This window comes from Atta cephalotes (genome assembly GCF_000143395.1).
Source record: "Atta cephalotes unplaced genomic scaffold scaffold00003, whole genome shotgun sequence".
Classification (NCBI taxonomy): domain Eukaryota; kingdom Metazoa; phylum Arthropoda; class Insecta; order Hymenoptera; family Formicidae; genus Atta; species Atta cephalotes.
The window spans coordinates 2,226,129-2,244,867 of record NW_012130067.1 but is presented as its reverse complement, the minus strand read 5'-3'; the positions used below and the strand labels follow the sequence as shown (position 1 = coordinate 2,244,867).

Below are 18,739 nucleotides of genomic sequence, written 5' to 3'. Positions count from 1 at the left end.
CGGACGTACGTACGTACGTCGTGTCGTCGTACGTACGTAAGTAAGTAAGTAACGACGACGCGACGACGACGTACCGTCCCTCCCCTCCCCCCTCCCCCCTCCCTCCTCTCTCTCTCTCTCTCTCTCTCTCTCTCTCTCTCTCTCCGCCTGGTGTTGCCAGCATGATTTACATATGCCATGGTTTGCGGCGCAATCTCTTAGGCGTGTTAGCGCCACTGCTTGCTAATAAGACATAAAGAGAAAAACGGGACACAATGACAATGTGCGGGCTTTCCAAGCTGACGACGACCACTTACCTAAAGATAAAGCGGGATTTGTCTTTGACTTCTGTATGTCTTCTGCTGTTTTCGTAATTACAATAATAGTAATAACAGTAATAGTAATAAGAAAATGGAATTAGAAGTAGGTTAATGTACCAATGCACAATTCTTATAATTCTATCTTTAAATTTGTTTATCGAATCCCTATTTAGAGAAAGTTGTTGCGCGCCAACACGAAGCTCTACACCTGTTTTATTCATAGAATCTGATATTGGGAGCCACCGTTGTCAAAAGCGTCGAAGTAACATGGAACATCAACGTAATATACTTTAATCCCCTTCCGAACCCTTTGATGCATCAGGCTTTCAGTGTATCTAATCAATCTTGGTAATCTGACGTAGATTGACTTCATATGATTAACGACTGTATACCCGGTACTTGGAAAGTTTTTGTCTGCCACTTTTACTCTCCTTCATCCTCTCTCCATTCATCCTTTTCCATTCGCTTTTTCGTAACGGCTCCATTGCATCTGCATTTCGACAGCCTAGCTTATGACATCGATTTATCTGAAATCCTTTTAAAAGATAACGTCAGTTAAGGCAATTCAGTATAATTAATTACAGCTATTGTAATCGAAGCTTTCGATGCATCTTGAAAATTCATGATTACGATGACTTAAAAGATCTTTATTACATGAAAGTCCTTTGTCCCATCTCGCGAAAGTATATAATTAATCCTTAAACATCTTTTTGATATGATATACGGTTTTCTTTTTCCAATGCTTTTTCAGTTTCTTTTTACTTTTTTTATTAGTAAAAATACATATATTTACTTTTGATACCATTATTACCGTTTTTAACAATGTCTGGTGTTTCGATTGAAAGAAAACTCTTTTAAAATATATTCATTTTTATATGGAAATTATAAGTAATCGAATTGAGTTGACATCTAGTATATAATAGTTCCCATAGTGTAGCATTTAAGGATTAAGCTGTAAAAGCGACAAAATTATATTCATAGGGTTATTTAAGTACGGATTAGAAATGTTAAATTTGCTCGGAATTTTATTTAGAAGAAATTGAAGTGTTTTGCCGCCAGTTTTCTTTACCTTGTACTCTTCTGTTCTATATTAGACAATATCTAACTTTTACAGAATGGGAAAGTTATTACAGTAATGCCGACAGTGTTATATTTTGAGATAAGAAGTACAATGAAATAATGAATTACAAGAAATCTTACTTAAGGAAAAGCTGTAGGTAAGATTTGAAAAATAGACCCCCCCCCCCATTCTCTAAAGATAAAGAAACATTAAAAATATTTATCGTGAAGATAAAAGAGACCATTTCTTCGGCTTCAAAATAATATTTCTGGTTAGGCGCGTATATTGCACACGTCGACGAGACTCGATAATAGAGAAACGTGTGTTCTCAGATCGACATCCAGGCCGACAACAATACCACCCCCTCCGGCAGGAATGGGAGCAGCAGCTGCAGCAGCGGCAATATCGGCAACGCGCCACGAGGACCGATCACGTAGTTTCGCTACCGACTCATTACGGCGCGGGCCGCGTCGAGACTAGAATATTGCCGCCTCGGCATGAATGCTGCACGTAAGGGCTCGTGAACGACATGTAATAGGCGAACGTAAGTTAACTCCGCCAGTCTCCCCGAGGAAAGGCTGTCGTGTAAATCGGCACCTGCGAGCTCCTGCGCGTACCCACAACTTAGTATGAAGATCGATTGCTGTAATTAACTCTGGAAAGTATAGCCTAAAAGAAATTGATCTAATACGGTACTTTGTAACTCGCGGTACTGGTATTTTTGTTTCGTAAGCGGTGGCGTATTTTTTCGAAGTATCCATTTTTCTATACTTTCTTTGCACGATTTTTAAATAAAGGATGTATGAACCTATTAATATAATCAGCATACGTTCGCGGAATTATCACATTTTCGAAGGGAGCATTAATTATACGGAAAATTGGGTTCTGGCGTGAAATTAATTAATTTTCACATATATTATAGCTTATAATATGGTGAACAAGAAATATGTCAAGGCTCGATAATGAATAGTTTTTGAATTACTGTGCATAAAAAATGTAAAACTTTTCAGACAGCACTATATCTAAAAATTGGAACATAAGACATCTTTAAAACATCATACCATAAGATATTTTGAAGATGTCTAAGATGTCTTTTAGATATCTTATGTCTCCATTTTGGATATGTGTTTAGGTTGCATCTTTGAGCATCTTTACTACATCATAATTCAAAAACTATGCATTATTTGTGTTTATAACATCTTTTGTTCATCCATTATATGTAAAACGTAACTCCTCAAACAACAAAAAGTCCAAAATCAGAAGTATGTTCTGATTTGGACTTTTAAGTCTAAGTTCACAACCTTTAAAAAGTCGTAAGCTGCAAAGCTGTAAAAAAATTGATGACACAGTCGATTATTTTTCGATTGCGATTGGTCATTTTTTGCGATTTTACGACTTACAGTCTCTTAAAACAATATTGTGGATCTGGACTAAGGTGTCTTCAAGATGTCTTTTAAATGTCTTTAAGATGTCTTTTGTCTCATTTTGAACATATATATTGTCTGGGTCATTTCATTGGGATTCAATTTTCTTTATAATCAGTGCGTCCTTTGTTAAGACACTTCAGAACTCGTGCCTCGATCAGTGACATCGCAGCAATAGATTATTTCCGCATAGCGAAGTATATATAGATCAGCAACGAAATAAATCTGCCATCGTCAATAATATCATTTAAGAGTAGATAATATAAAATAAGTGAGTCCGCACGAACCGACGCGACACGGCACATGCGCGCGATTGTTTTAATTTAATAAGCAACATCAATAAAATCGTATAACGTACACTTGTTATGCAATAACAATAACAAACAGCGAATCTGTGGCCGCGCCGAATCGCGACGGTTCACGCAGATTGCATGGCGATTTTTTTGTAATATACATACGTACATATATATATGTATACACGTATATTTAATACATAAATTTTATACATCTATAGTAATATACGTACGATAATCGATCGTTATCATAACAATGATATGCGAGTGACGGTAGAGGAATATTAATAAATAGTAAACGAAATATCTATCTATCTTCTTACGCTACCGACATGAGGTTGGATCGCACTCTGGCGGGGATAATTTTGGACCGGAATGTTTAAATATTATATATAACTCTACATAAAAAAAAAGATTATGTATATGAAATTTCGAATTTATTTGAATCCTACGAGAAATCAATTTAAAAGAGAATAATCTTCTTCAAAACGCTACATATTTTCTCTTAAATGCGATGCGATCTTACAATATGTATAGTATGACGCAAAGTTACACACGTATGTGCGATCTGAGCTCAGCTTTTACGATAGTCTTCTCCCTTCTTTGCGTTATACTATTACGATATTTCGTCGTTTAGTGAACCGCATCGTGAACGAGCGCCATGATTATTAAATACGCCGATCGCTACCAGCTTACATAACGAGCACTATTAATTGATCAATGACGCAAACGTGAACAATTGTTAGTTTCACGTGTATTAATGAAAGCTCATATAAGCACACGGGTCTCTCGTATCAGTCTCGAAAGTAAATGGTAACTGATAATCATTTACGACAAGAAGAGGACGACGGCTTCGTAATTGGGAAGCTTTAAGAAGGCAGAATTTCTGTTGCTTGCAAATACGCGTTTTGCCTGTGACAGAACGTTGTAATTAGACTGCAGTTAATTATTCGACGCGTCAACTCTGTAAACAGACCTCTCGCAACTGTACTTCGTGGAATTACACTTTTCATTTCTCGTACCTCGAGAATTTATTATTTATCATTTAATATAATATATAACAAGGCTGAAAAGGAGAAAAAAAAAGGAAAATTATAATTTCCTAATAATCACTAATTTTTGCCAAATAATCGAAATTTATGAATGTTCTCGTAATGCTAACAAAAATATTTGAAAAAGTGTATGTGATTAACTAATCGCACGTACTGGCAATATCAGTTAAAAATTATAGTTATTTCACTCAACGAAACGCATCGCGAAACAGTAACAAGTTAGCATAATATTAAAGTTGTACGAAATATACATGATTTTGCAAGTTGTATAACGAACTGCACATGATTTTACTCAAGTACCTAAAAATTTAGTTGGATACAGATGAAACTAATTTTGTTGGATTACCAAAATAATATACGACACTCAAGCGTAACGAGCAACGCTGCAAGTTTTGGCATTCTAACAACCAGCTTGAACATCGTTACGTAATTATTTTGATAATCCAACAAAATTATTTTCAGATTTATGTCTAGTCAAATTTTTAGATATTTTAGCAACTGTTTTTCTTTCCGTGTAAATAGTATTACATACTTGTTTTGTCGCATCTTGATATTCACACTGCATAAGACATTTTAAATGTTAAATCTCGAAATCAACCGCTGATTTTCTCTTTCTCTTTTTCTATTTATACTTTTCTCTCTATCAATACGATTTCCTAAATATCAACCCTAAAATCACGATAATTTCTTAATGGCCATATTCCGCGTCAGTTCGCACGGAACATCAGCGTGATTTTGGCGGTAATGCGCGTTGATCTTCCATTATCTGGTCTTGTCAGTGGAATGCATATATTCGGCGGAATAATCTTGTCGCAGGCAAGAAATCGGGTGGTAGGTTTGCCTCGTACGCGAGACAGCCGCGTTAATTGCTACGGAATATATTCGCGAGGAATACGTTATGTCACGGAAGTTTATCGGGAGCTCGCACGACGTCGTATCGTAATCGGCGCCCGTTAATTTCAACGTACGGCAGGAATCGATAACGCGAATTTCGTCCCGCGTAATGCGGTTGTTAACGTATTATGTAGCTGGTAGCTGGCACCGTCTTCCCCGCGATCGCAATAAAAAAATTGCATCAACATGGTGATTAGGAGGAGAAGGCAGGAATGCACCGATAGCCGTTGATCAACAAAATTGGAGGCTTAGCTTCATGCGAAAATTTTACAGGAATTTTACACGAGCGATATGACGCGAATTTTATACGAGCTAGAGATCCTATAACAAAGCCCGACCATGAGCGATTTTGACAAAATCCTATGAGACAGAAAGATATATATATATATATATATATATATGTGTATACTGTCTCCCTGTGTGTGTTCTACTATCTCACTCTAATTTATACTGTTCCACTCTATAATTAAAGTTAAAGTTAATTAAAGTTATAGAATGAGATGATAAAAACTAAATAAGAGAAAGATTCCTTTTCAAAGTGGATTTCGATAATATTCATGTATAAATTTGCAAATATATTTTTCAATTCTATAAACTGCGCGTCGATTTGATTTGTCGGACTCCAAATACAATTTTAAATTGGAACTGGAAATTAATAGGCCTGTTCTTTATCAGAGAATTCTCTGAACTGGTAAATACTGTGATAAGTTGAAGTGAAACAGTTGAAGTGAAACAGGTATAAGTTTGTATACCAATTCGAAATGTATAGAATTCATTAATAAAGAAGAGACCTAATTCAAGTAAAACAACAAATTACAATAATGTTAAAATGAGATTAAAATGAATCAAAAATTATTGAAAAATGATTTTTAATGATCATTTTGGAGTCATATATTGATATCATATTTTGACTCGCTGTTCTGCTTGGGAATATTATAAATTACATTGATCGTCAGTTGGAGACAGTGTAATTAAAATGAGACAATATATATGCAGGGAAGAAGTATATATAACTTCTCTCCTGTAATAATTTTGACAAAATCATTTGTGGCCAGACTCTGTTATGAAAACTTTAGTACGAGCCATCGAGACTTTCACATTTCTATCTGAATAAAATCCCACCTCCTTCCCCCATCTGCGCAAGACAATGATCTTCGCTTCTTACAATGAAATGCTTCGTACAACACTATACGAACTATCATTACATTATTATTATTATCTATCAAAAGTGGCAGTCGACGGGAGTTCGATCGCATAAATCTAGCGGCTAATCGTTACGTACTTCCATCCCTGTCTTAAAACTTCATTACGCGAGTACGCGAGGGGGAAGAGGGCTGAGAAAGGGGTTGCCTCAGTACGACGAAACGATATCCGTTTCTCTTTCTCACTTTTCCCGCGTGTAACCTGCTGGACAAAACGGAATCCATTACGGGGCCTACATAAGGAACGTCTGTGTATATCCGATTCGCGTAGAATTTCCATTTATATTACCTTATCGTTATTCTTCCGCGCTGTTTCTTCCCTCTTCACTCCGTTCGTTTCTCTCTCTCTTCTCTCTTCCTCCTTCCTCTCGCTCTCGCGTCCCTGATTCTTCCCCGTCGCACCTCTCCGGCCGTTTATTCCTGACGAAGGACCACGACGAAGACGCACTTGCTCGACCAACCGGCGTCATCGCTTGCCTCGTACTCGATCCTGTGACCGCCGATGTCGAAGCGACGACCCGGACTCTGCGGCAGGGTAAGACGAAAAAATATCATCGCCAACGACAAATCACGGTGAAGTGCGGCGATAAGGGGTGGAGAGGAGGGGCAGATCTGCCGTGCGAAATTCGCCGCCGACTTCCGGGAAGTTGAATATCAACTCTTCCGGGAGTGAGCTTGCACGAGAATTTTTGGCACGGGCCAAGCGTGGGAATTTCACCTTCCTGGCGGATTTATTCCCCAAAATCCTCGTCCTCTCTTTCTCTTTCTCTTTCTCGTTTACAGTGGAAAATTACGCTTATACTATAATTTTATGCTCGCGACTTTCGTACCGAGAATCGAGCTTTTGCTCAGTTGTACCTCGACGCCAAAAATTTGCATTATTCATCAAAAAGCGCGTGTTTTGGGACGAATGACGCGGAGCTATGGTACAATTTGGGTAATAATTGACGCGCGTCGACAAACAAGCTAATTAAAGCCGGCCGATACAGTACACACATTCCGATATCGCGCGTTAATTTTAGATATCACCGTTAATTAATCAAGTCATTTGGTGTGCCGCGATTATCGCAATTCTGTAAAGGAAATTGTAACAGCAGTAACGGGCGTTCTCATATTATTGTGAGAAAAGTATCCGTGATCATTCATTTGTAGAACTTAATTTATCACATCCGTATCTCTGCCAGCGAATTTTCGCTCGTTTTATAAAATAGCAATCTCGATATGTTCCGCTGGATAATATCATATAATGGGCATTTTCACGCTTGCAAAATATTAACGATTCACTGAAAATCGCGTTCCGCCCAATTCGAGCGATTATTAAGTCCTCGTAACGTGTGTATTCGTTGCACCGATACGAGTATATCAAATGTACATATTAAAACAAATTTTTTATGATACGTAAACATCGATTATCGAGGTACCAATTTTTGTTTGTGATGTGTACTACATTTCAAATATCCGAGATGGAAATCAAATGAATCAGATAACGTTGATATTATTGAATAATTATGTAGACATCGGTTTATAGAACGTGTGCATCGGAATGTCAATTACAATTATCCATTCGTAATTAGGATACCGCTAGGATATTGCAGCCTCACCCAAAACGAACTCATTATTCGGGTTTTCGCAAAATTAATACATATTTCACGGGGAAATCCGATACTTAATTACCTCATTATTGCTGATCCGCGTCACTTTCACGTTATCCGTGAAGGTCGGCTCCGTCCACATGATCGCCGTTCCGTTCCTCCCGACGACCTCGATATCTCTCGGACAATTGTTGACTTTCGGGGCCTCGCCACCTAAAAGTTTGGGATTAGCCATAAATAAACATGGTGTACTTGTAATTAAAATGAGTTTACGCACTGACCTTAATTTATTTTTGTTACAATAAGTCGCGTATTTGTCATATGATAGCACATGATGCAAATTCTGAAGTGATATAAACTGTGAAATAATTATGAGAGATGCAATTGTACTTTCTCTCTCAAAGTGAATCAGTGATTTTAGCTACATTTATAACACTTCATCAGTGAATACAACACTTATCATCAGTGAATATTTACTATTTTCAGAACAATACACAACTTTTAAAGAACATAAGTAAAATGCCGACGTGTTGTGTGAAAGATTGCAAAAGTTGCGGTGACCAGCGAATGAAATACAAATCAATAAGTTTTTCCCAAAGATGAGAAGTACAGAAAATATGATTAAAAAACGGCTCAAGTAAATAATGTAATATCAATAAAATACGATATATATTATACATTTTATAATTTAAAGATAGAACTAAGAGTAAAATTTTGCAGTTTAATTGATCAGACTTTGAAATTATTATAATAATTATAATCGCTGAAAAATAGATGAATAAGAGGCCAAGTTCTCATTGGTTGTAGCAAAAAATATGTGCAAAATACACCAAGTTTACTTGCATCATGAAAATTAGCAAAATGAAGTAACAGCAAAGATCTTGCGCTGCTAGTTTTACCGTTCATGCCGCATCGAGGAAATTGCGGGGTGTGAGAAAATTATCCCTAGCAAGGTCGAATCGAATGGACGTTGTCAGAAAGTTCGATTTCCGCATTTCGTTGTGGAATGATGAATCGGTGACTTGACACATTCGCGGGCGCGAAAAGTACGGCAAAATGGAAGAGGTCCAAAATGAAGAGCGAGGTTCATTTTATCATCGCTCGTCGCGCGTAACGTGACGTTGGAGTCATAAAACCGGTGGGGAAGATGTGCGACATAAGCTTAATTCAAGTTTTCCTGCTGCCGCGCGCGTGTCCTTCCCGGTAAATATATTTTTCATCCGGACAAGAGGGAAACAAATGGACGAGGGGGAAAAAAAATTATGCTCTTAGAGAAAGGATAATTTGATATTTTCTCTTTTGCATCGTACACTCGTTGGTCTAGAAAAGCTTATTCATGCACCAAGTCCCTCGCTCGTTACCGCTCGTAAGAAAGAAATGGTGAGGCGAATTGAGAGCGCGGACTTGTCCGCGGAATCAGGCCAGTTCTCCCTGAGAAAACTCGTTGGCTCGAGTGTCAGTGATGAAGCTTCGGAGTTTTACATTAAATTAGTTTCGTCAACTTACTTTTAGGCACACAAATGAGAGCATTGTACTTCTATAAGATTTGCGGAACGCCGAATGCAATCCTCGAATGCCGCCCGAAACCGTTAAACGAAACCTGCAGCTTTGCATCGAACGCGCTCGGAATGCAGCGTGTTAAATCGTCCGAAAGGGCTCACTCGAGGAGGTAAACAACTGAGGATTTCGGATTGTTTCCACCATTTTTACTAACAAATTTATGCGCTCCAAATTCTAAAAATACTTCGGACGTATATGCAGAATTGGAAAAGTTACTTTCTAAAAATAACTGTTATCTCCTTCTTTTTTTTTAAAAAAGTTGCTCGTTGTTATAAAAGTTACTTGTTATTCATTTAAAAAAATAACTTGTTACTGTTGCTGTAAAAAACTACAACAAATGGCTACAGTTTTTATTACTCTTTCACTAAATTTCGATGACTTTTTTTTTTAATGGCATGCAATTGTTTATAGTAGGTATCGTTAATTGATAGTTCAACGTTAGATTTATAACGATTTTTATCATTCGCAATATAATGAAAACAAGTTTATGCACTTCCATGTATACAGATCGTTCATTTGCTACAGTAATAATATAATTTAAAAATTATCATTTTTTTTAGTTGACTGTAGAAAAATAACGGAAAGGAACATAAAGGAAGAAAAGAGTAAGAACTTTTATTTCTCTACAATCATTATTACAAAATTGCATATTTAAGATTAATATTACAAAATTTTAATGGTTCCAAACATTCGAACTCATTTTCTAGAACATTTTGTATTTTGAGTCGTGTCACTGTTGTGGTGTGTAAAATAATAATGTGTATAAAATAATAATAATAATAATAATAATAATAATAATAATAATAATAATAATAATAATAATAATAATAAAAGTAACGATTACATTAATTACTTTTATCCCAATAATGTTGTTACAAATAAGGAAATATAAACGATAATAACAAAAATAAAATGAACGCTAGAAGTCGAAAACAATGCGTATCTGTTTTAATAAAATTTAATTAATTGACAATTACATATAGTCGCAAAGATTAAAGAAAAGAAATTGACAATTAATATATACATTTTGGCTCCAGTTTTAGCCTTATAATCGGAAAAGCTTTTAAATTATAAAAATGTATATTACAGGCAAAAAAATATAACTTCGTTCCTAGTTACTCAAAAAAAAAAATAATAATAATAATTGTAACAGCATAACGACGTTACAAGTAACTTTCCGATTCTGCATATACGTTATGAAAATTGCATTTCTCTATGCTACGCGTGTTGGCTCGAAACGCAAATCGAATAGCGTTGCAGTGATGAGTAAAAGAAGGTAGCAAGTTTTTTACGAGTACAGTAATAATTTACCGGTTTCTGCCACGAGAAGTAAGTTTACGCGGAATCATATAAGGATTTAACTCGCGGTACGAGCTGCCGCCTGTATTTCGCTCACGTCCCGACAAGATGCGTCGGGGTAGACGGGGGTAGGTCGGGGGTGGCGTGCACGAGGAGGGACGTAATATTCTTAAGACGCATCTAACGGATCTCTACGCCTGGTCTTAACGGGTGAGACGCGGAGAACTTTTGATACGACGACGTTCGTTTATGAGGCGACGTAACAATTTGCCAACTCGCGCGCTACTTCCCTCTTTTCCGCGCGAGCTCGCGTTACCCGACTCGTGTTTACATCGTGAGCGAGCGCGCGCGTGAATCCCGAATTATCATCTTGCACGCCAAGAAACAAGGGAGAGAATATTTCAATCTCACACTGTTAATCATTGAGAAACTGCGAAGTTTCGCGACGGTTAAATGATGTACGGCTCTCCATTCTGCGAGCTGTAGTTTATTTAACATATGTTCCTCCGATGGAATTAGCCGACCTACGCGTTACCTTCTCCATCTGTTATTAATCAAGATTCGCGAGATTCAAGAGACGTTTATCTACTATCTTCCACAAAGTGCAATCTCTATAATCCGAATTAATTAATGCAGGGGCGTATCGTGGATTACCGTCGAGTAACTGACCCTAAGTGAATGATCACGTTTTCAGGGAACCTAATATTTGGTATTTGATTTTAAACGTTTCACGGTGGTAAATCGTTTGCAGTAATTTTTGCAGTCGGTCCTTTCAAAGCGTTAAAAAATTATTGAGCACGAACGGCGGACGTTCAAAAAAACCGCGAAGTATTTTGCATCCCTCAAACAAAATCATCACGATGTGATAATTAACTACGAAAAGGTACATGTATACATTGTCGAGACAGGGGAGGATCATCGCGATTGGGCAATTACGAATTAATAATTGCCATTTCTGCTTGCTGTAGAGGGGACTATGATTATCACGAACGCTCGTACGAGAATCATCGTTAGCTGGGCTTATAGCCCAGCTAATACGTCGTTAACACGCATCCGCGCAAATTAATTACCTTTGACGATAATGCGTAATACACAGCTGGCCTGCTTCTTCGATACCGGGTGTCGCGCGAAAAATGTGACCTCGTGTACCCCGGGCTCCAAATTGGCCTCGAGTCGTGTACCCCAGGAAGGCTTCGATCGCACGTATCGGAACCAATCGAGATCGGTCGCCGGTTGATCGAAGGTCACGAATGCCTCGTCCCTGCCCGGCGGTAATTCGGCTACGACATCCTTCGGACACTCCAATCGGGGCTTGCTATATCCTGTCACGAGAAAAAGAACGGTGCGATTCCATCGATATATGTCGCATCAATTTTTCAGGCGGCCGTAAAAACCCGAAAATGTTTTAGTGATTCTTTCTATTTCTGATAAAGGCAACAGACAGATGTACCTTCTGATAATCGTAAACAAGTACTCGAAATTTTTTATATGAGTATTACAGATTGAGCCAAAAAACCTGATGGTTTTCAAAATAACAATATAAAATGTAATCTAAATATTAATTTATTGTTATAGAAGGAATTTATATTTAAGTTGTATTTCATAAGTTGTTATTTCTTTTAAAAAATCATCAAGTTTTAATCGTTCTGTATAATTAAAATTCTATCCTATATAATTAAAATAATAATTCGTCATTAAATTTTCTAATGTTGAGCGTCTCTCAAAGTTTCAACTGTTTCGACAAGAAAAAAAGGAATTCTTCAGATCATAATTTCAAAAACAACTTTGAAACCGTTTTAAAGAAAAGTTTAATGAAACTTAAATATTTTTAAGAACTCATCGCTTCGTTGAAAATTTAATTATCTGTCAATATTAAAGTACCGTGAACTCAGAAATATCTGGTTGCGTTAAATGAAATCGAGAGAAGCAGGAAGAAAGACAGTATAACGAAAATCGTTATTTCACGCCGATAAATTGTACATACTGTGTCTTTTTTTAGAAACTTCCATACTCACTGACGCATTTTCCGTGCTGCGGTCCGTCCCAGGTGCCATCGGATCGACAGGTCAACTCGTACTCACCGCGAAGCTGATACCCACGGGGGCACTTCAGGAAGCACCTCGTGCTAGGTCGATTGGGCACTTTTCGCCTGTCGCGCCACAACTTGGATGTGGCTGATCGGGAGCATATTAAATAGCCGCGATCGACCGGATTTAACGGCAGGCACGCGATACTATTTATGTCTGGAATGAACGAGATAAAAAATTTTATATAATCCCATCCATGGATTATATAGTCTGGGATATAAATCCATATGCGACGCAAAAGCTTTAATCACCAACGAGGAATCACCGATTCCAAGAAAGAGAATAATGCTCGTTACTTCTGAAATTGTAATTCGAAGAATTTTTTTCACTCAAAAACTTTAATCCTTCAATATCACGTTGTACGTTTGTTGTCACAAGAGAAATACACTGAGTATTGTATAAAGATATCGCATAAAGAAAACATATTATAATACATTTTTCCAATCGAAACAATCTAGACATAAAGAAATATAACATGATAACAAGGCAATGTATTTTCTATTAAAAAGTTATAATTTGCATTAGATATCAAAGGAATTAAATAACATTTTGCTATTCTTTAATTTTCATGTGTGTTAAAATATAAAACCATTTCTGTGGCTAGTTTCAAAATAAACGTCCATATTAACCTAAGAATTTAATAAATAATGAACGAAATTTGAGTTAAATTTAATATAATATGATTTAATATAATAAATTTTCCTCAGTTAAATTGTTTCAGTAATAGCGATCTGTAGAAATATTCAAAGAATAATTCAAATTGGGAATTCAGGTATTCCATACTAAGAATGGCATCAAAGGATTAAGACGCTTTTATAAATATAGCTAGATATTATTCCGCGATTAAGTACATTAAATTTCATTATTCGTATCCAATTTATACTTCTGATGCTTTCAATTACTTCAATTTCTGATACATAATGCGAATAAAATGGAAAAAAAAACACTTCCTTTTCTTTGAACGCGATGTTACTTTATCCCACGAGAACAAATAAACGATTAAGCGGATATTCATTGGTGGGCAGATATCGATTGTGTAGCTCACACACTAAGTGTACCTGCCTCGAACTAACAGCGTGCGTCAACGCGAGTCTAGCATTCACGTATGGCTCATAAAGCTCGCGGGCTCCGGGCGTAATCTACGTATGTACGAGCGCTCAAAGCGGAACGCTCCACATCGCCGCGGTATTATGTCAGCCACGTCAGCCGCGCAACGCTTCCACGTATCAAATACGATATGTATGTACATAAGACAGGAATTACAGATGCCAATGGCGGCATCAGAGCAAGGACCTATCGCGACTGACGCGTCCTAGTGGAAGTCGCTCCTGCGTGACAGCTTTGCATAATACTACCCTTGCGGATGCGCCGCGACTAACCGGGTTGCCAGTTGTACGCTCCCGTTAACGCGTACTTGCGAAAATTTACAAAGTTACATGTAATTGAAAACGTTAAAAAGTTTACGACAAAAGAGGAGCGGCGTCGAGCGAGAACTTTTTTCTTGCGAGGAAGAGGCATTGAAATTGTTCGGTGAAGGGAAGCGCAGCAACGACCGCGGCACACCCAGTATGTACATCGTATTCACTTATCGCGTTCATCCGTCCGCATTCACCCATCGCGTTCGATCATCGTGCTATACCGGCACTATGGAGGCACGTCTCTTGTGAAATGAACGAGGCACGGAAAGTGATTTGTCAAGGAGCACGTACCTACGCAGGATTTCCCGTCGGATGACAGAGCCTTCTCATCCCCGTCACAGGCACAGAAGAAGCTCCCGTCGGTGTTCTCGCACACTTCCGTGCATCCGCCATTATCAACCACACACTCGTTGATATCTAAACACAGAGGTCCAAATATAAATACACGAGGTCCCAAAATTTGCGAATCACAATACTACGATAAGGTTTTCGAAAAATTAAATTAAAAAGTTATATGTAGACATGTTTCTTAATTCAAGCAGAAATTTTCGATATACGAGAATACAGTCAATTACAGATTACAGATTAGATAACCAATAACATATAAATGCGCACTTCAGCGTTTAGACTAAAAGACGAATAAATTATCGTGAAAGATATAAAGAAATTGAATATTTTATTAATATAAAGGATAGAATTATTAAAAAGTAAAAAAAATTCAGAATTCTATCTCTTACATTAAGAAATGTAATATTAATCTAAAATTAAAAAATAGAAACGCTCAATAATGACGCTCGACATTTCTAGGTTGAAGGGTCACCGAGAAATGAATACTTTATAACGGTACAGAGTAAAAAAAAAGTAATTAATCAGATATCTTTTATATTTATTTTAATATATTTGATCTTAAATAATATATTAATTATACTTTATTGCACTGTTTATTGCACTGTTTGTGTGAATTTTTTTATGACGTACAAATGTGATCGATTTATTTTAGAATAAAATCACATGTTATTCTATACAATTAAATTTTTTTACGTTGCATATTAAAATATTAGACTAGTCATAAAAAAGCTTATAATTTATTAAATATTTTTCATTTTATTTTAGCTTTAAGTGTAGTACATCTCATGAAATATTTATTTTTCAATAATTTGATTGCCCTTTCATGCACAGAATAATGAAATTAATTAATCGATGTAAAAAAAACACGAATGAAAAAAATATATACAACTACCGATTGCAAATTATAAGCTTTTTAAGCATAAAACACAATTATGTGTCTTTTTATACCAATTGATTCATTTCCACGTATAGAATTAATATTTTATAAATAATAGCATTAAAGCAAAATAAAAAAATAACCACGAAATATTTCAATCAATATTAATTATTAACATTGATACAATATCATATCTTTCTTAATTAATATTGATAGAGTATTATATCTTTCTTCATTAATATTGATATAATATTATATCTTTCTCCATTAATATGATACAATATTATATCTTTCTTAATTAATACTAATAGACTATTATATCTCTCGGGCTTAATCATTTCTCATTCCAAAGTCATTGCGTCATGTGACTCCAATACACATTCTGCAATCGATTAGGAGGTTATAAACAATCTCATATACCCGAGTTATGTTTAATCTGAGTTCGTCTCGACATAGTCGTCTTCGGGCGAACGTCACGACTGTCCAACGATCTGTCTCTTAACGGATCATGAACCGGCGATCATTCGCCATATCACATCGAAACGAGCGTTATACAAGGCGTCTTTCATTCTCGTTGTAATGACTCCTTCACCGGCGATCTCGCGTTCTTTGGTCCACGATCTGTCTTTCAATCGTCGGCGAGATTACGTTAAATTGACCGAAGTGGCCGAGCCGCTATTGCCCAGAGCACTCTCAATGATAGCCGAGAGCACTCGACTTTCGCCGGCTTTCACGGCTTATAAATCTGCGCGGAAGTTCATACAGGGTGTCTCATAATCCCGGTTAATTTTAGCAACAAATTAGAGATCGTCCGTCCTCCCCGTTTATGATTAATTAATTGAAACTTTTTGAAGACGTCGCGTATAAATGGATGGTTTTGAAATGAAGACACAGCACGGAAACTAACTTTATTAAACACTAAGTGAAATTCTTAGATCATCGTTTATCACCGCGCTGGGCAATTTTTATTCTTCGTTACTCTGTTTTAATCCCACTTTTTGCGCCGCGGTTTCGCGATAAATCTTCCAATACATATACTCTTCCTCGTATGAAAACGTAAGCAAGGTGCAAGAAGGTGGACGCAGTTCATTTATTTATTCGAGAGAAGAGCGTTGCTACCGCAAGAACTTCTCGCATTCTCGGCGCGGGATCAGCCACAATGAGAACCGAACGCTGAGCAAGAATTTCTTTCGTCGGCGCTCCAGTTTTCACAAAAATCCACCCGTGCGTTCTTTTAGCCGACACCTCGGCCGTTCTTTTCAAGTCATGCACACCGCCGGAGATTGTAAGATTATCGCGATAGTCCATTTTTCGCCAGAACAAAAACGGTACACGTCCTTCGTCTTTGCGGGAGCGAAATTAGAATTTCACTTTGATGCGAAATACCGGGAGAGATTCTCATAAACGTGACATTTCTCGTAGCATCAACATGTATTTCTATTTACGGGTTCTTTTATCTTCCTCGCAGAGGAAGCAAAGGAAAGGCGCGAAATGCGCTTCTTCTGATCTTAAAAGGGAAAAAACTTTGTTAACACTCTCACCGATCATTTAAGACGATCTTTAGATCAATCGTTAATCACCCGCGAATGCGTGGATTCTCGTAACCGCACATTTCCGTCTCGGGGCGACTCGTAATGTCAATCATTTATAAGATGGCGTTCACGTAAAACTTCTTTCCTTGAGGCTATTTAATGATTGGAAAAAGGAGACGGAAATGGATTGAGTTTCCGTGGAGTAAAATTCGCAAATCACGCCTGTATCAAATAAGCTGTAGTGCTCTTAGTGTAATTCACCACCGCATCAATTATTAGAGATATGCAGAAATTTTAATTCTTTTTTAATTTTCTTTTCTTTGCACATGAGTATATTTTTTCCTTTTTTTCCGACCAAATCATTTTCTTCCCTTAGGAAAAAGTGTTTCAATATACTGAGTAACTTATTCAGTAATTGATGAAATATCAGTTATTACGAACAGTTAATAAAAAAACAGTATATATTGAAACACTTTTTCTTAAGGGTTTACATATAATATGAGTACTTTTTTTCTATTTTATGGCCAATCATTCAATTGATGACAATAGCATTTGATAGATTCTCAAGTAAAAGATTAAACACTATACTTTGATCCGTGATAGTTTTCAGGACTACTTAAGATGAAATGAAATGGATTATATATAAGATAGAATGAAATATTCAGGCACCTCGTTTTATTTTGTGCATCTATTTCATTCTATCTTAAGCAGGTCCTGAAAAATATAATGGACCAATCGGAAGTTGTCTAAATGATATCTATCCAATGTCTTACTTAAGGATCTCTAGTGTGACACATTAACTGGGTTTCACCCAGTTTAAGGAGCTCATAATACTGCACGTCTTTCCCATTAGATGTACAAAAGGACCTTCAAAAATTCTATCTTTAAAACGACAAAACTAGTTTATTTGCAATATTTCATATTGTGAGATACAGTACCCTCGAAGAATAGAGCAAATTGATTCACTTTGCTTTAACAATATTTTTCTCTTGCTGGAACTTATACGAATGTAATGTTGAATATAAAACTTTTCGTCGTTCATCATATTCACTGTTATTTTGTAAAATTACGTGCATTAAATTACAAAATATGACGTTTCAGATAATCTGATATCTTATAAATACATGAAAAGAAGAATAAAATATTTAAATTTAAAATAGTTATACCACAATATTGAAAAAAAGACTAAACCTTCTGCATATCATTGTTTTAATTAAATTTTTACGCGAAATTAGAGAAACATACTCGGCATGTGTCTGCGCCGTAAATCAATGGAACGATTATCTATTTTAAGAAAAAAAATACTGGACGACACATCCCATGTATTACACAAAGATTTGAATATCTCTTCATCTAGACATCAATTAATTAAATACTTTTATTTTACGAGTGTCCGCCATTACAAAAATCTCGAACACATATGAGAGTTTTCGCATTATCGCGACAAAAATATGTGCGTACATACGAGTATGAGGAACTCACAGAAGCGTATTTTGTATAAAATGCCGATAAAAGCGCCGCGTTTTTCCAATCGCGCTTGTGCGCGTCGACAAAACGGATTGCAGCGGGGACTGCATTTTGTGCGAGCCGCTCCGAGATATTCGAAGGTATTGGAAGAGAAACTCGCGGGACTCCTAAGAAGGTTACTCTCCCGAGGAATGCACGATTGGCGGAAAAGAAAAGACTCTCTCTCTTCTTCTTCCTCTCTCTCCCTCTCTCTCTCTCCTCCTCTCTCTCTCTCTCTCTCTCTCTCTCTCTCTCTCTCTCTCTCTCTCTCTCTCTCTCTCTCTCTCTCTCTCTCT

At 36.8% G+C, this 18,739-nt stretch overlaps 2 protein-coding genes across 2 annotated transcripts in view; one reads left to right on the top strand and one right to left on the bottom strand.

Annotated features, from left to right (window-relative positions):
* LOC105625730 (fibrillin-1) overlaps nucleotides 1-1,883 on the top strand; it is a 32,468-nt gene extending 30,585 nt beyond the window's left edge. Inside the window, exon 23 of the mRNA XM_012207053.1 lies at nucleotides 1,797-1,883. Within this exon, the coding sequence (XP_012062443.1) occupies nucleotides 1,797-1,883 (87 nt within the window). The remainder of the gene's footprint in view (nucleotides 1-1,796) is intronic.
* Nucleotides 1,884-6,638: 4,755 nt separating this feature from the next.
* The window catches only part of LOC105625364, a 28,173-nt gene continuing 16,072 nt past the window's right edge, over nucleotides 6,639-18,739 (bottom strand). The window contains exons 9-13 of the mRNA XM_012206701.1: nucleotides 14,472-14,597; nucleotides 12,691-12,918; nucleotides 11,746-11,997; nucleotides 7,899-8,029; nucleotides 6,639-6,749 (exon numbers count right to left, since the gene is read on the bottom strand). Coding sequence (XP_012062091.1) covers nucleotides 6,639-6,749; nucleotides 7,899-8,029; nucleotides 11,746-11,997; nucleotides 12,691-12,918; nucleotides 14,472-14,597 — 848 coding nt within the window. The remainder of the gene's footprint in view (nucleotides 6,750-7,898; nucleotides 8,030-11,745; nucleotides 11,998-12,690; nucleotides 12,919-14,471; nucleotides 14,598-18,739) is intronic.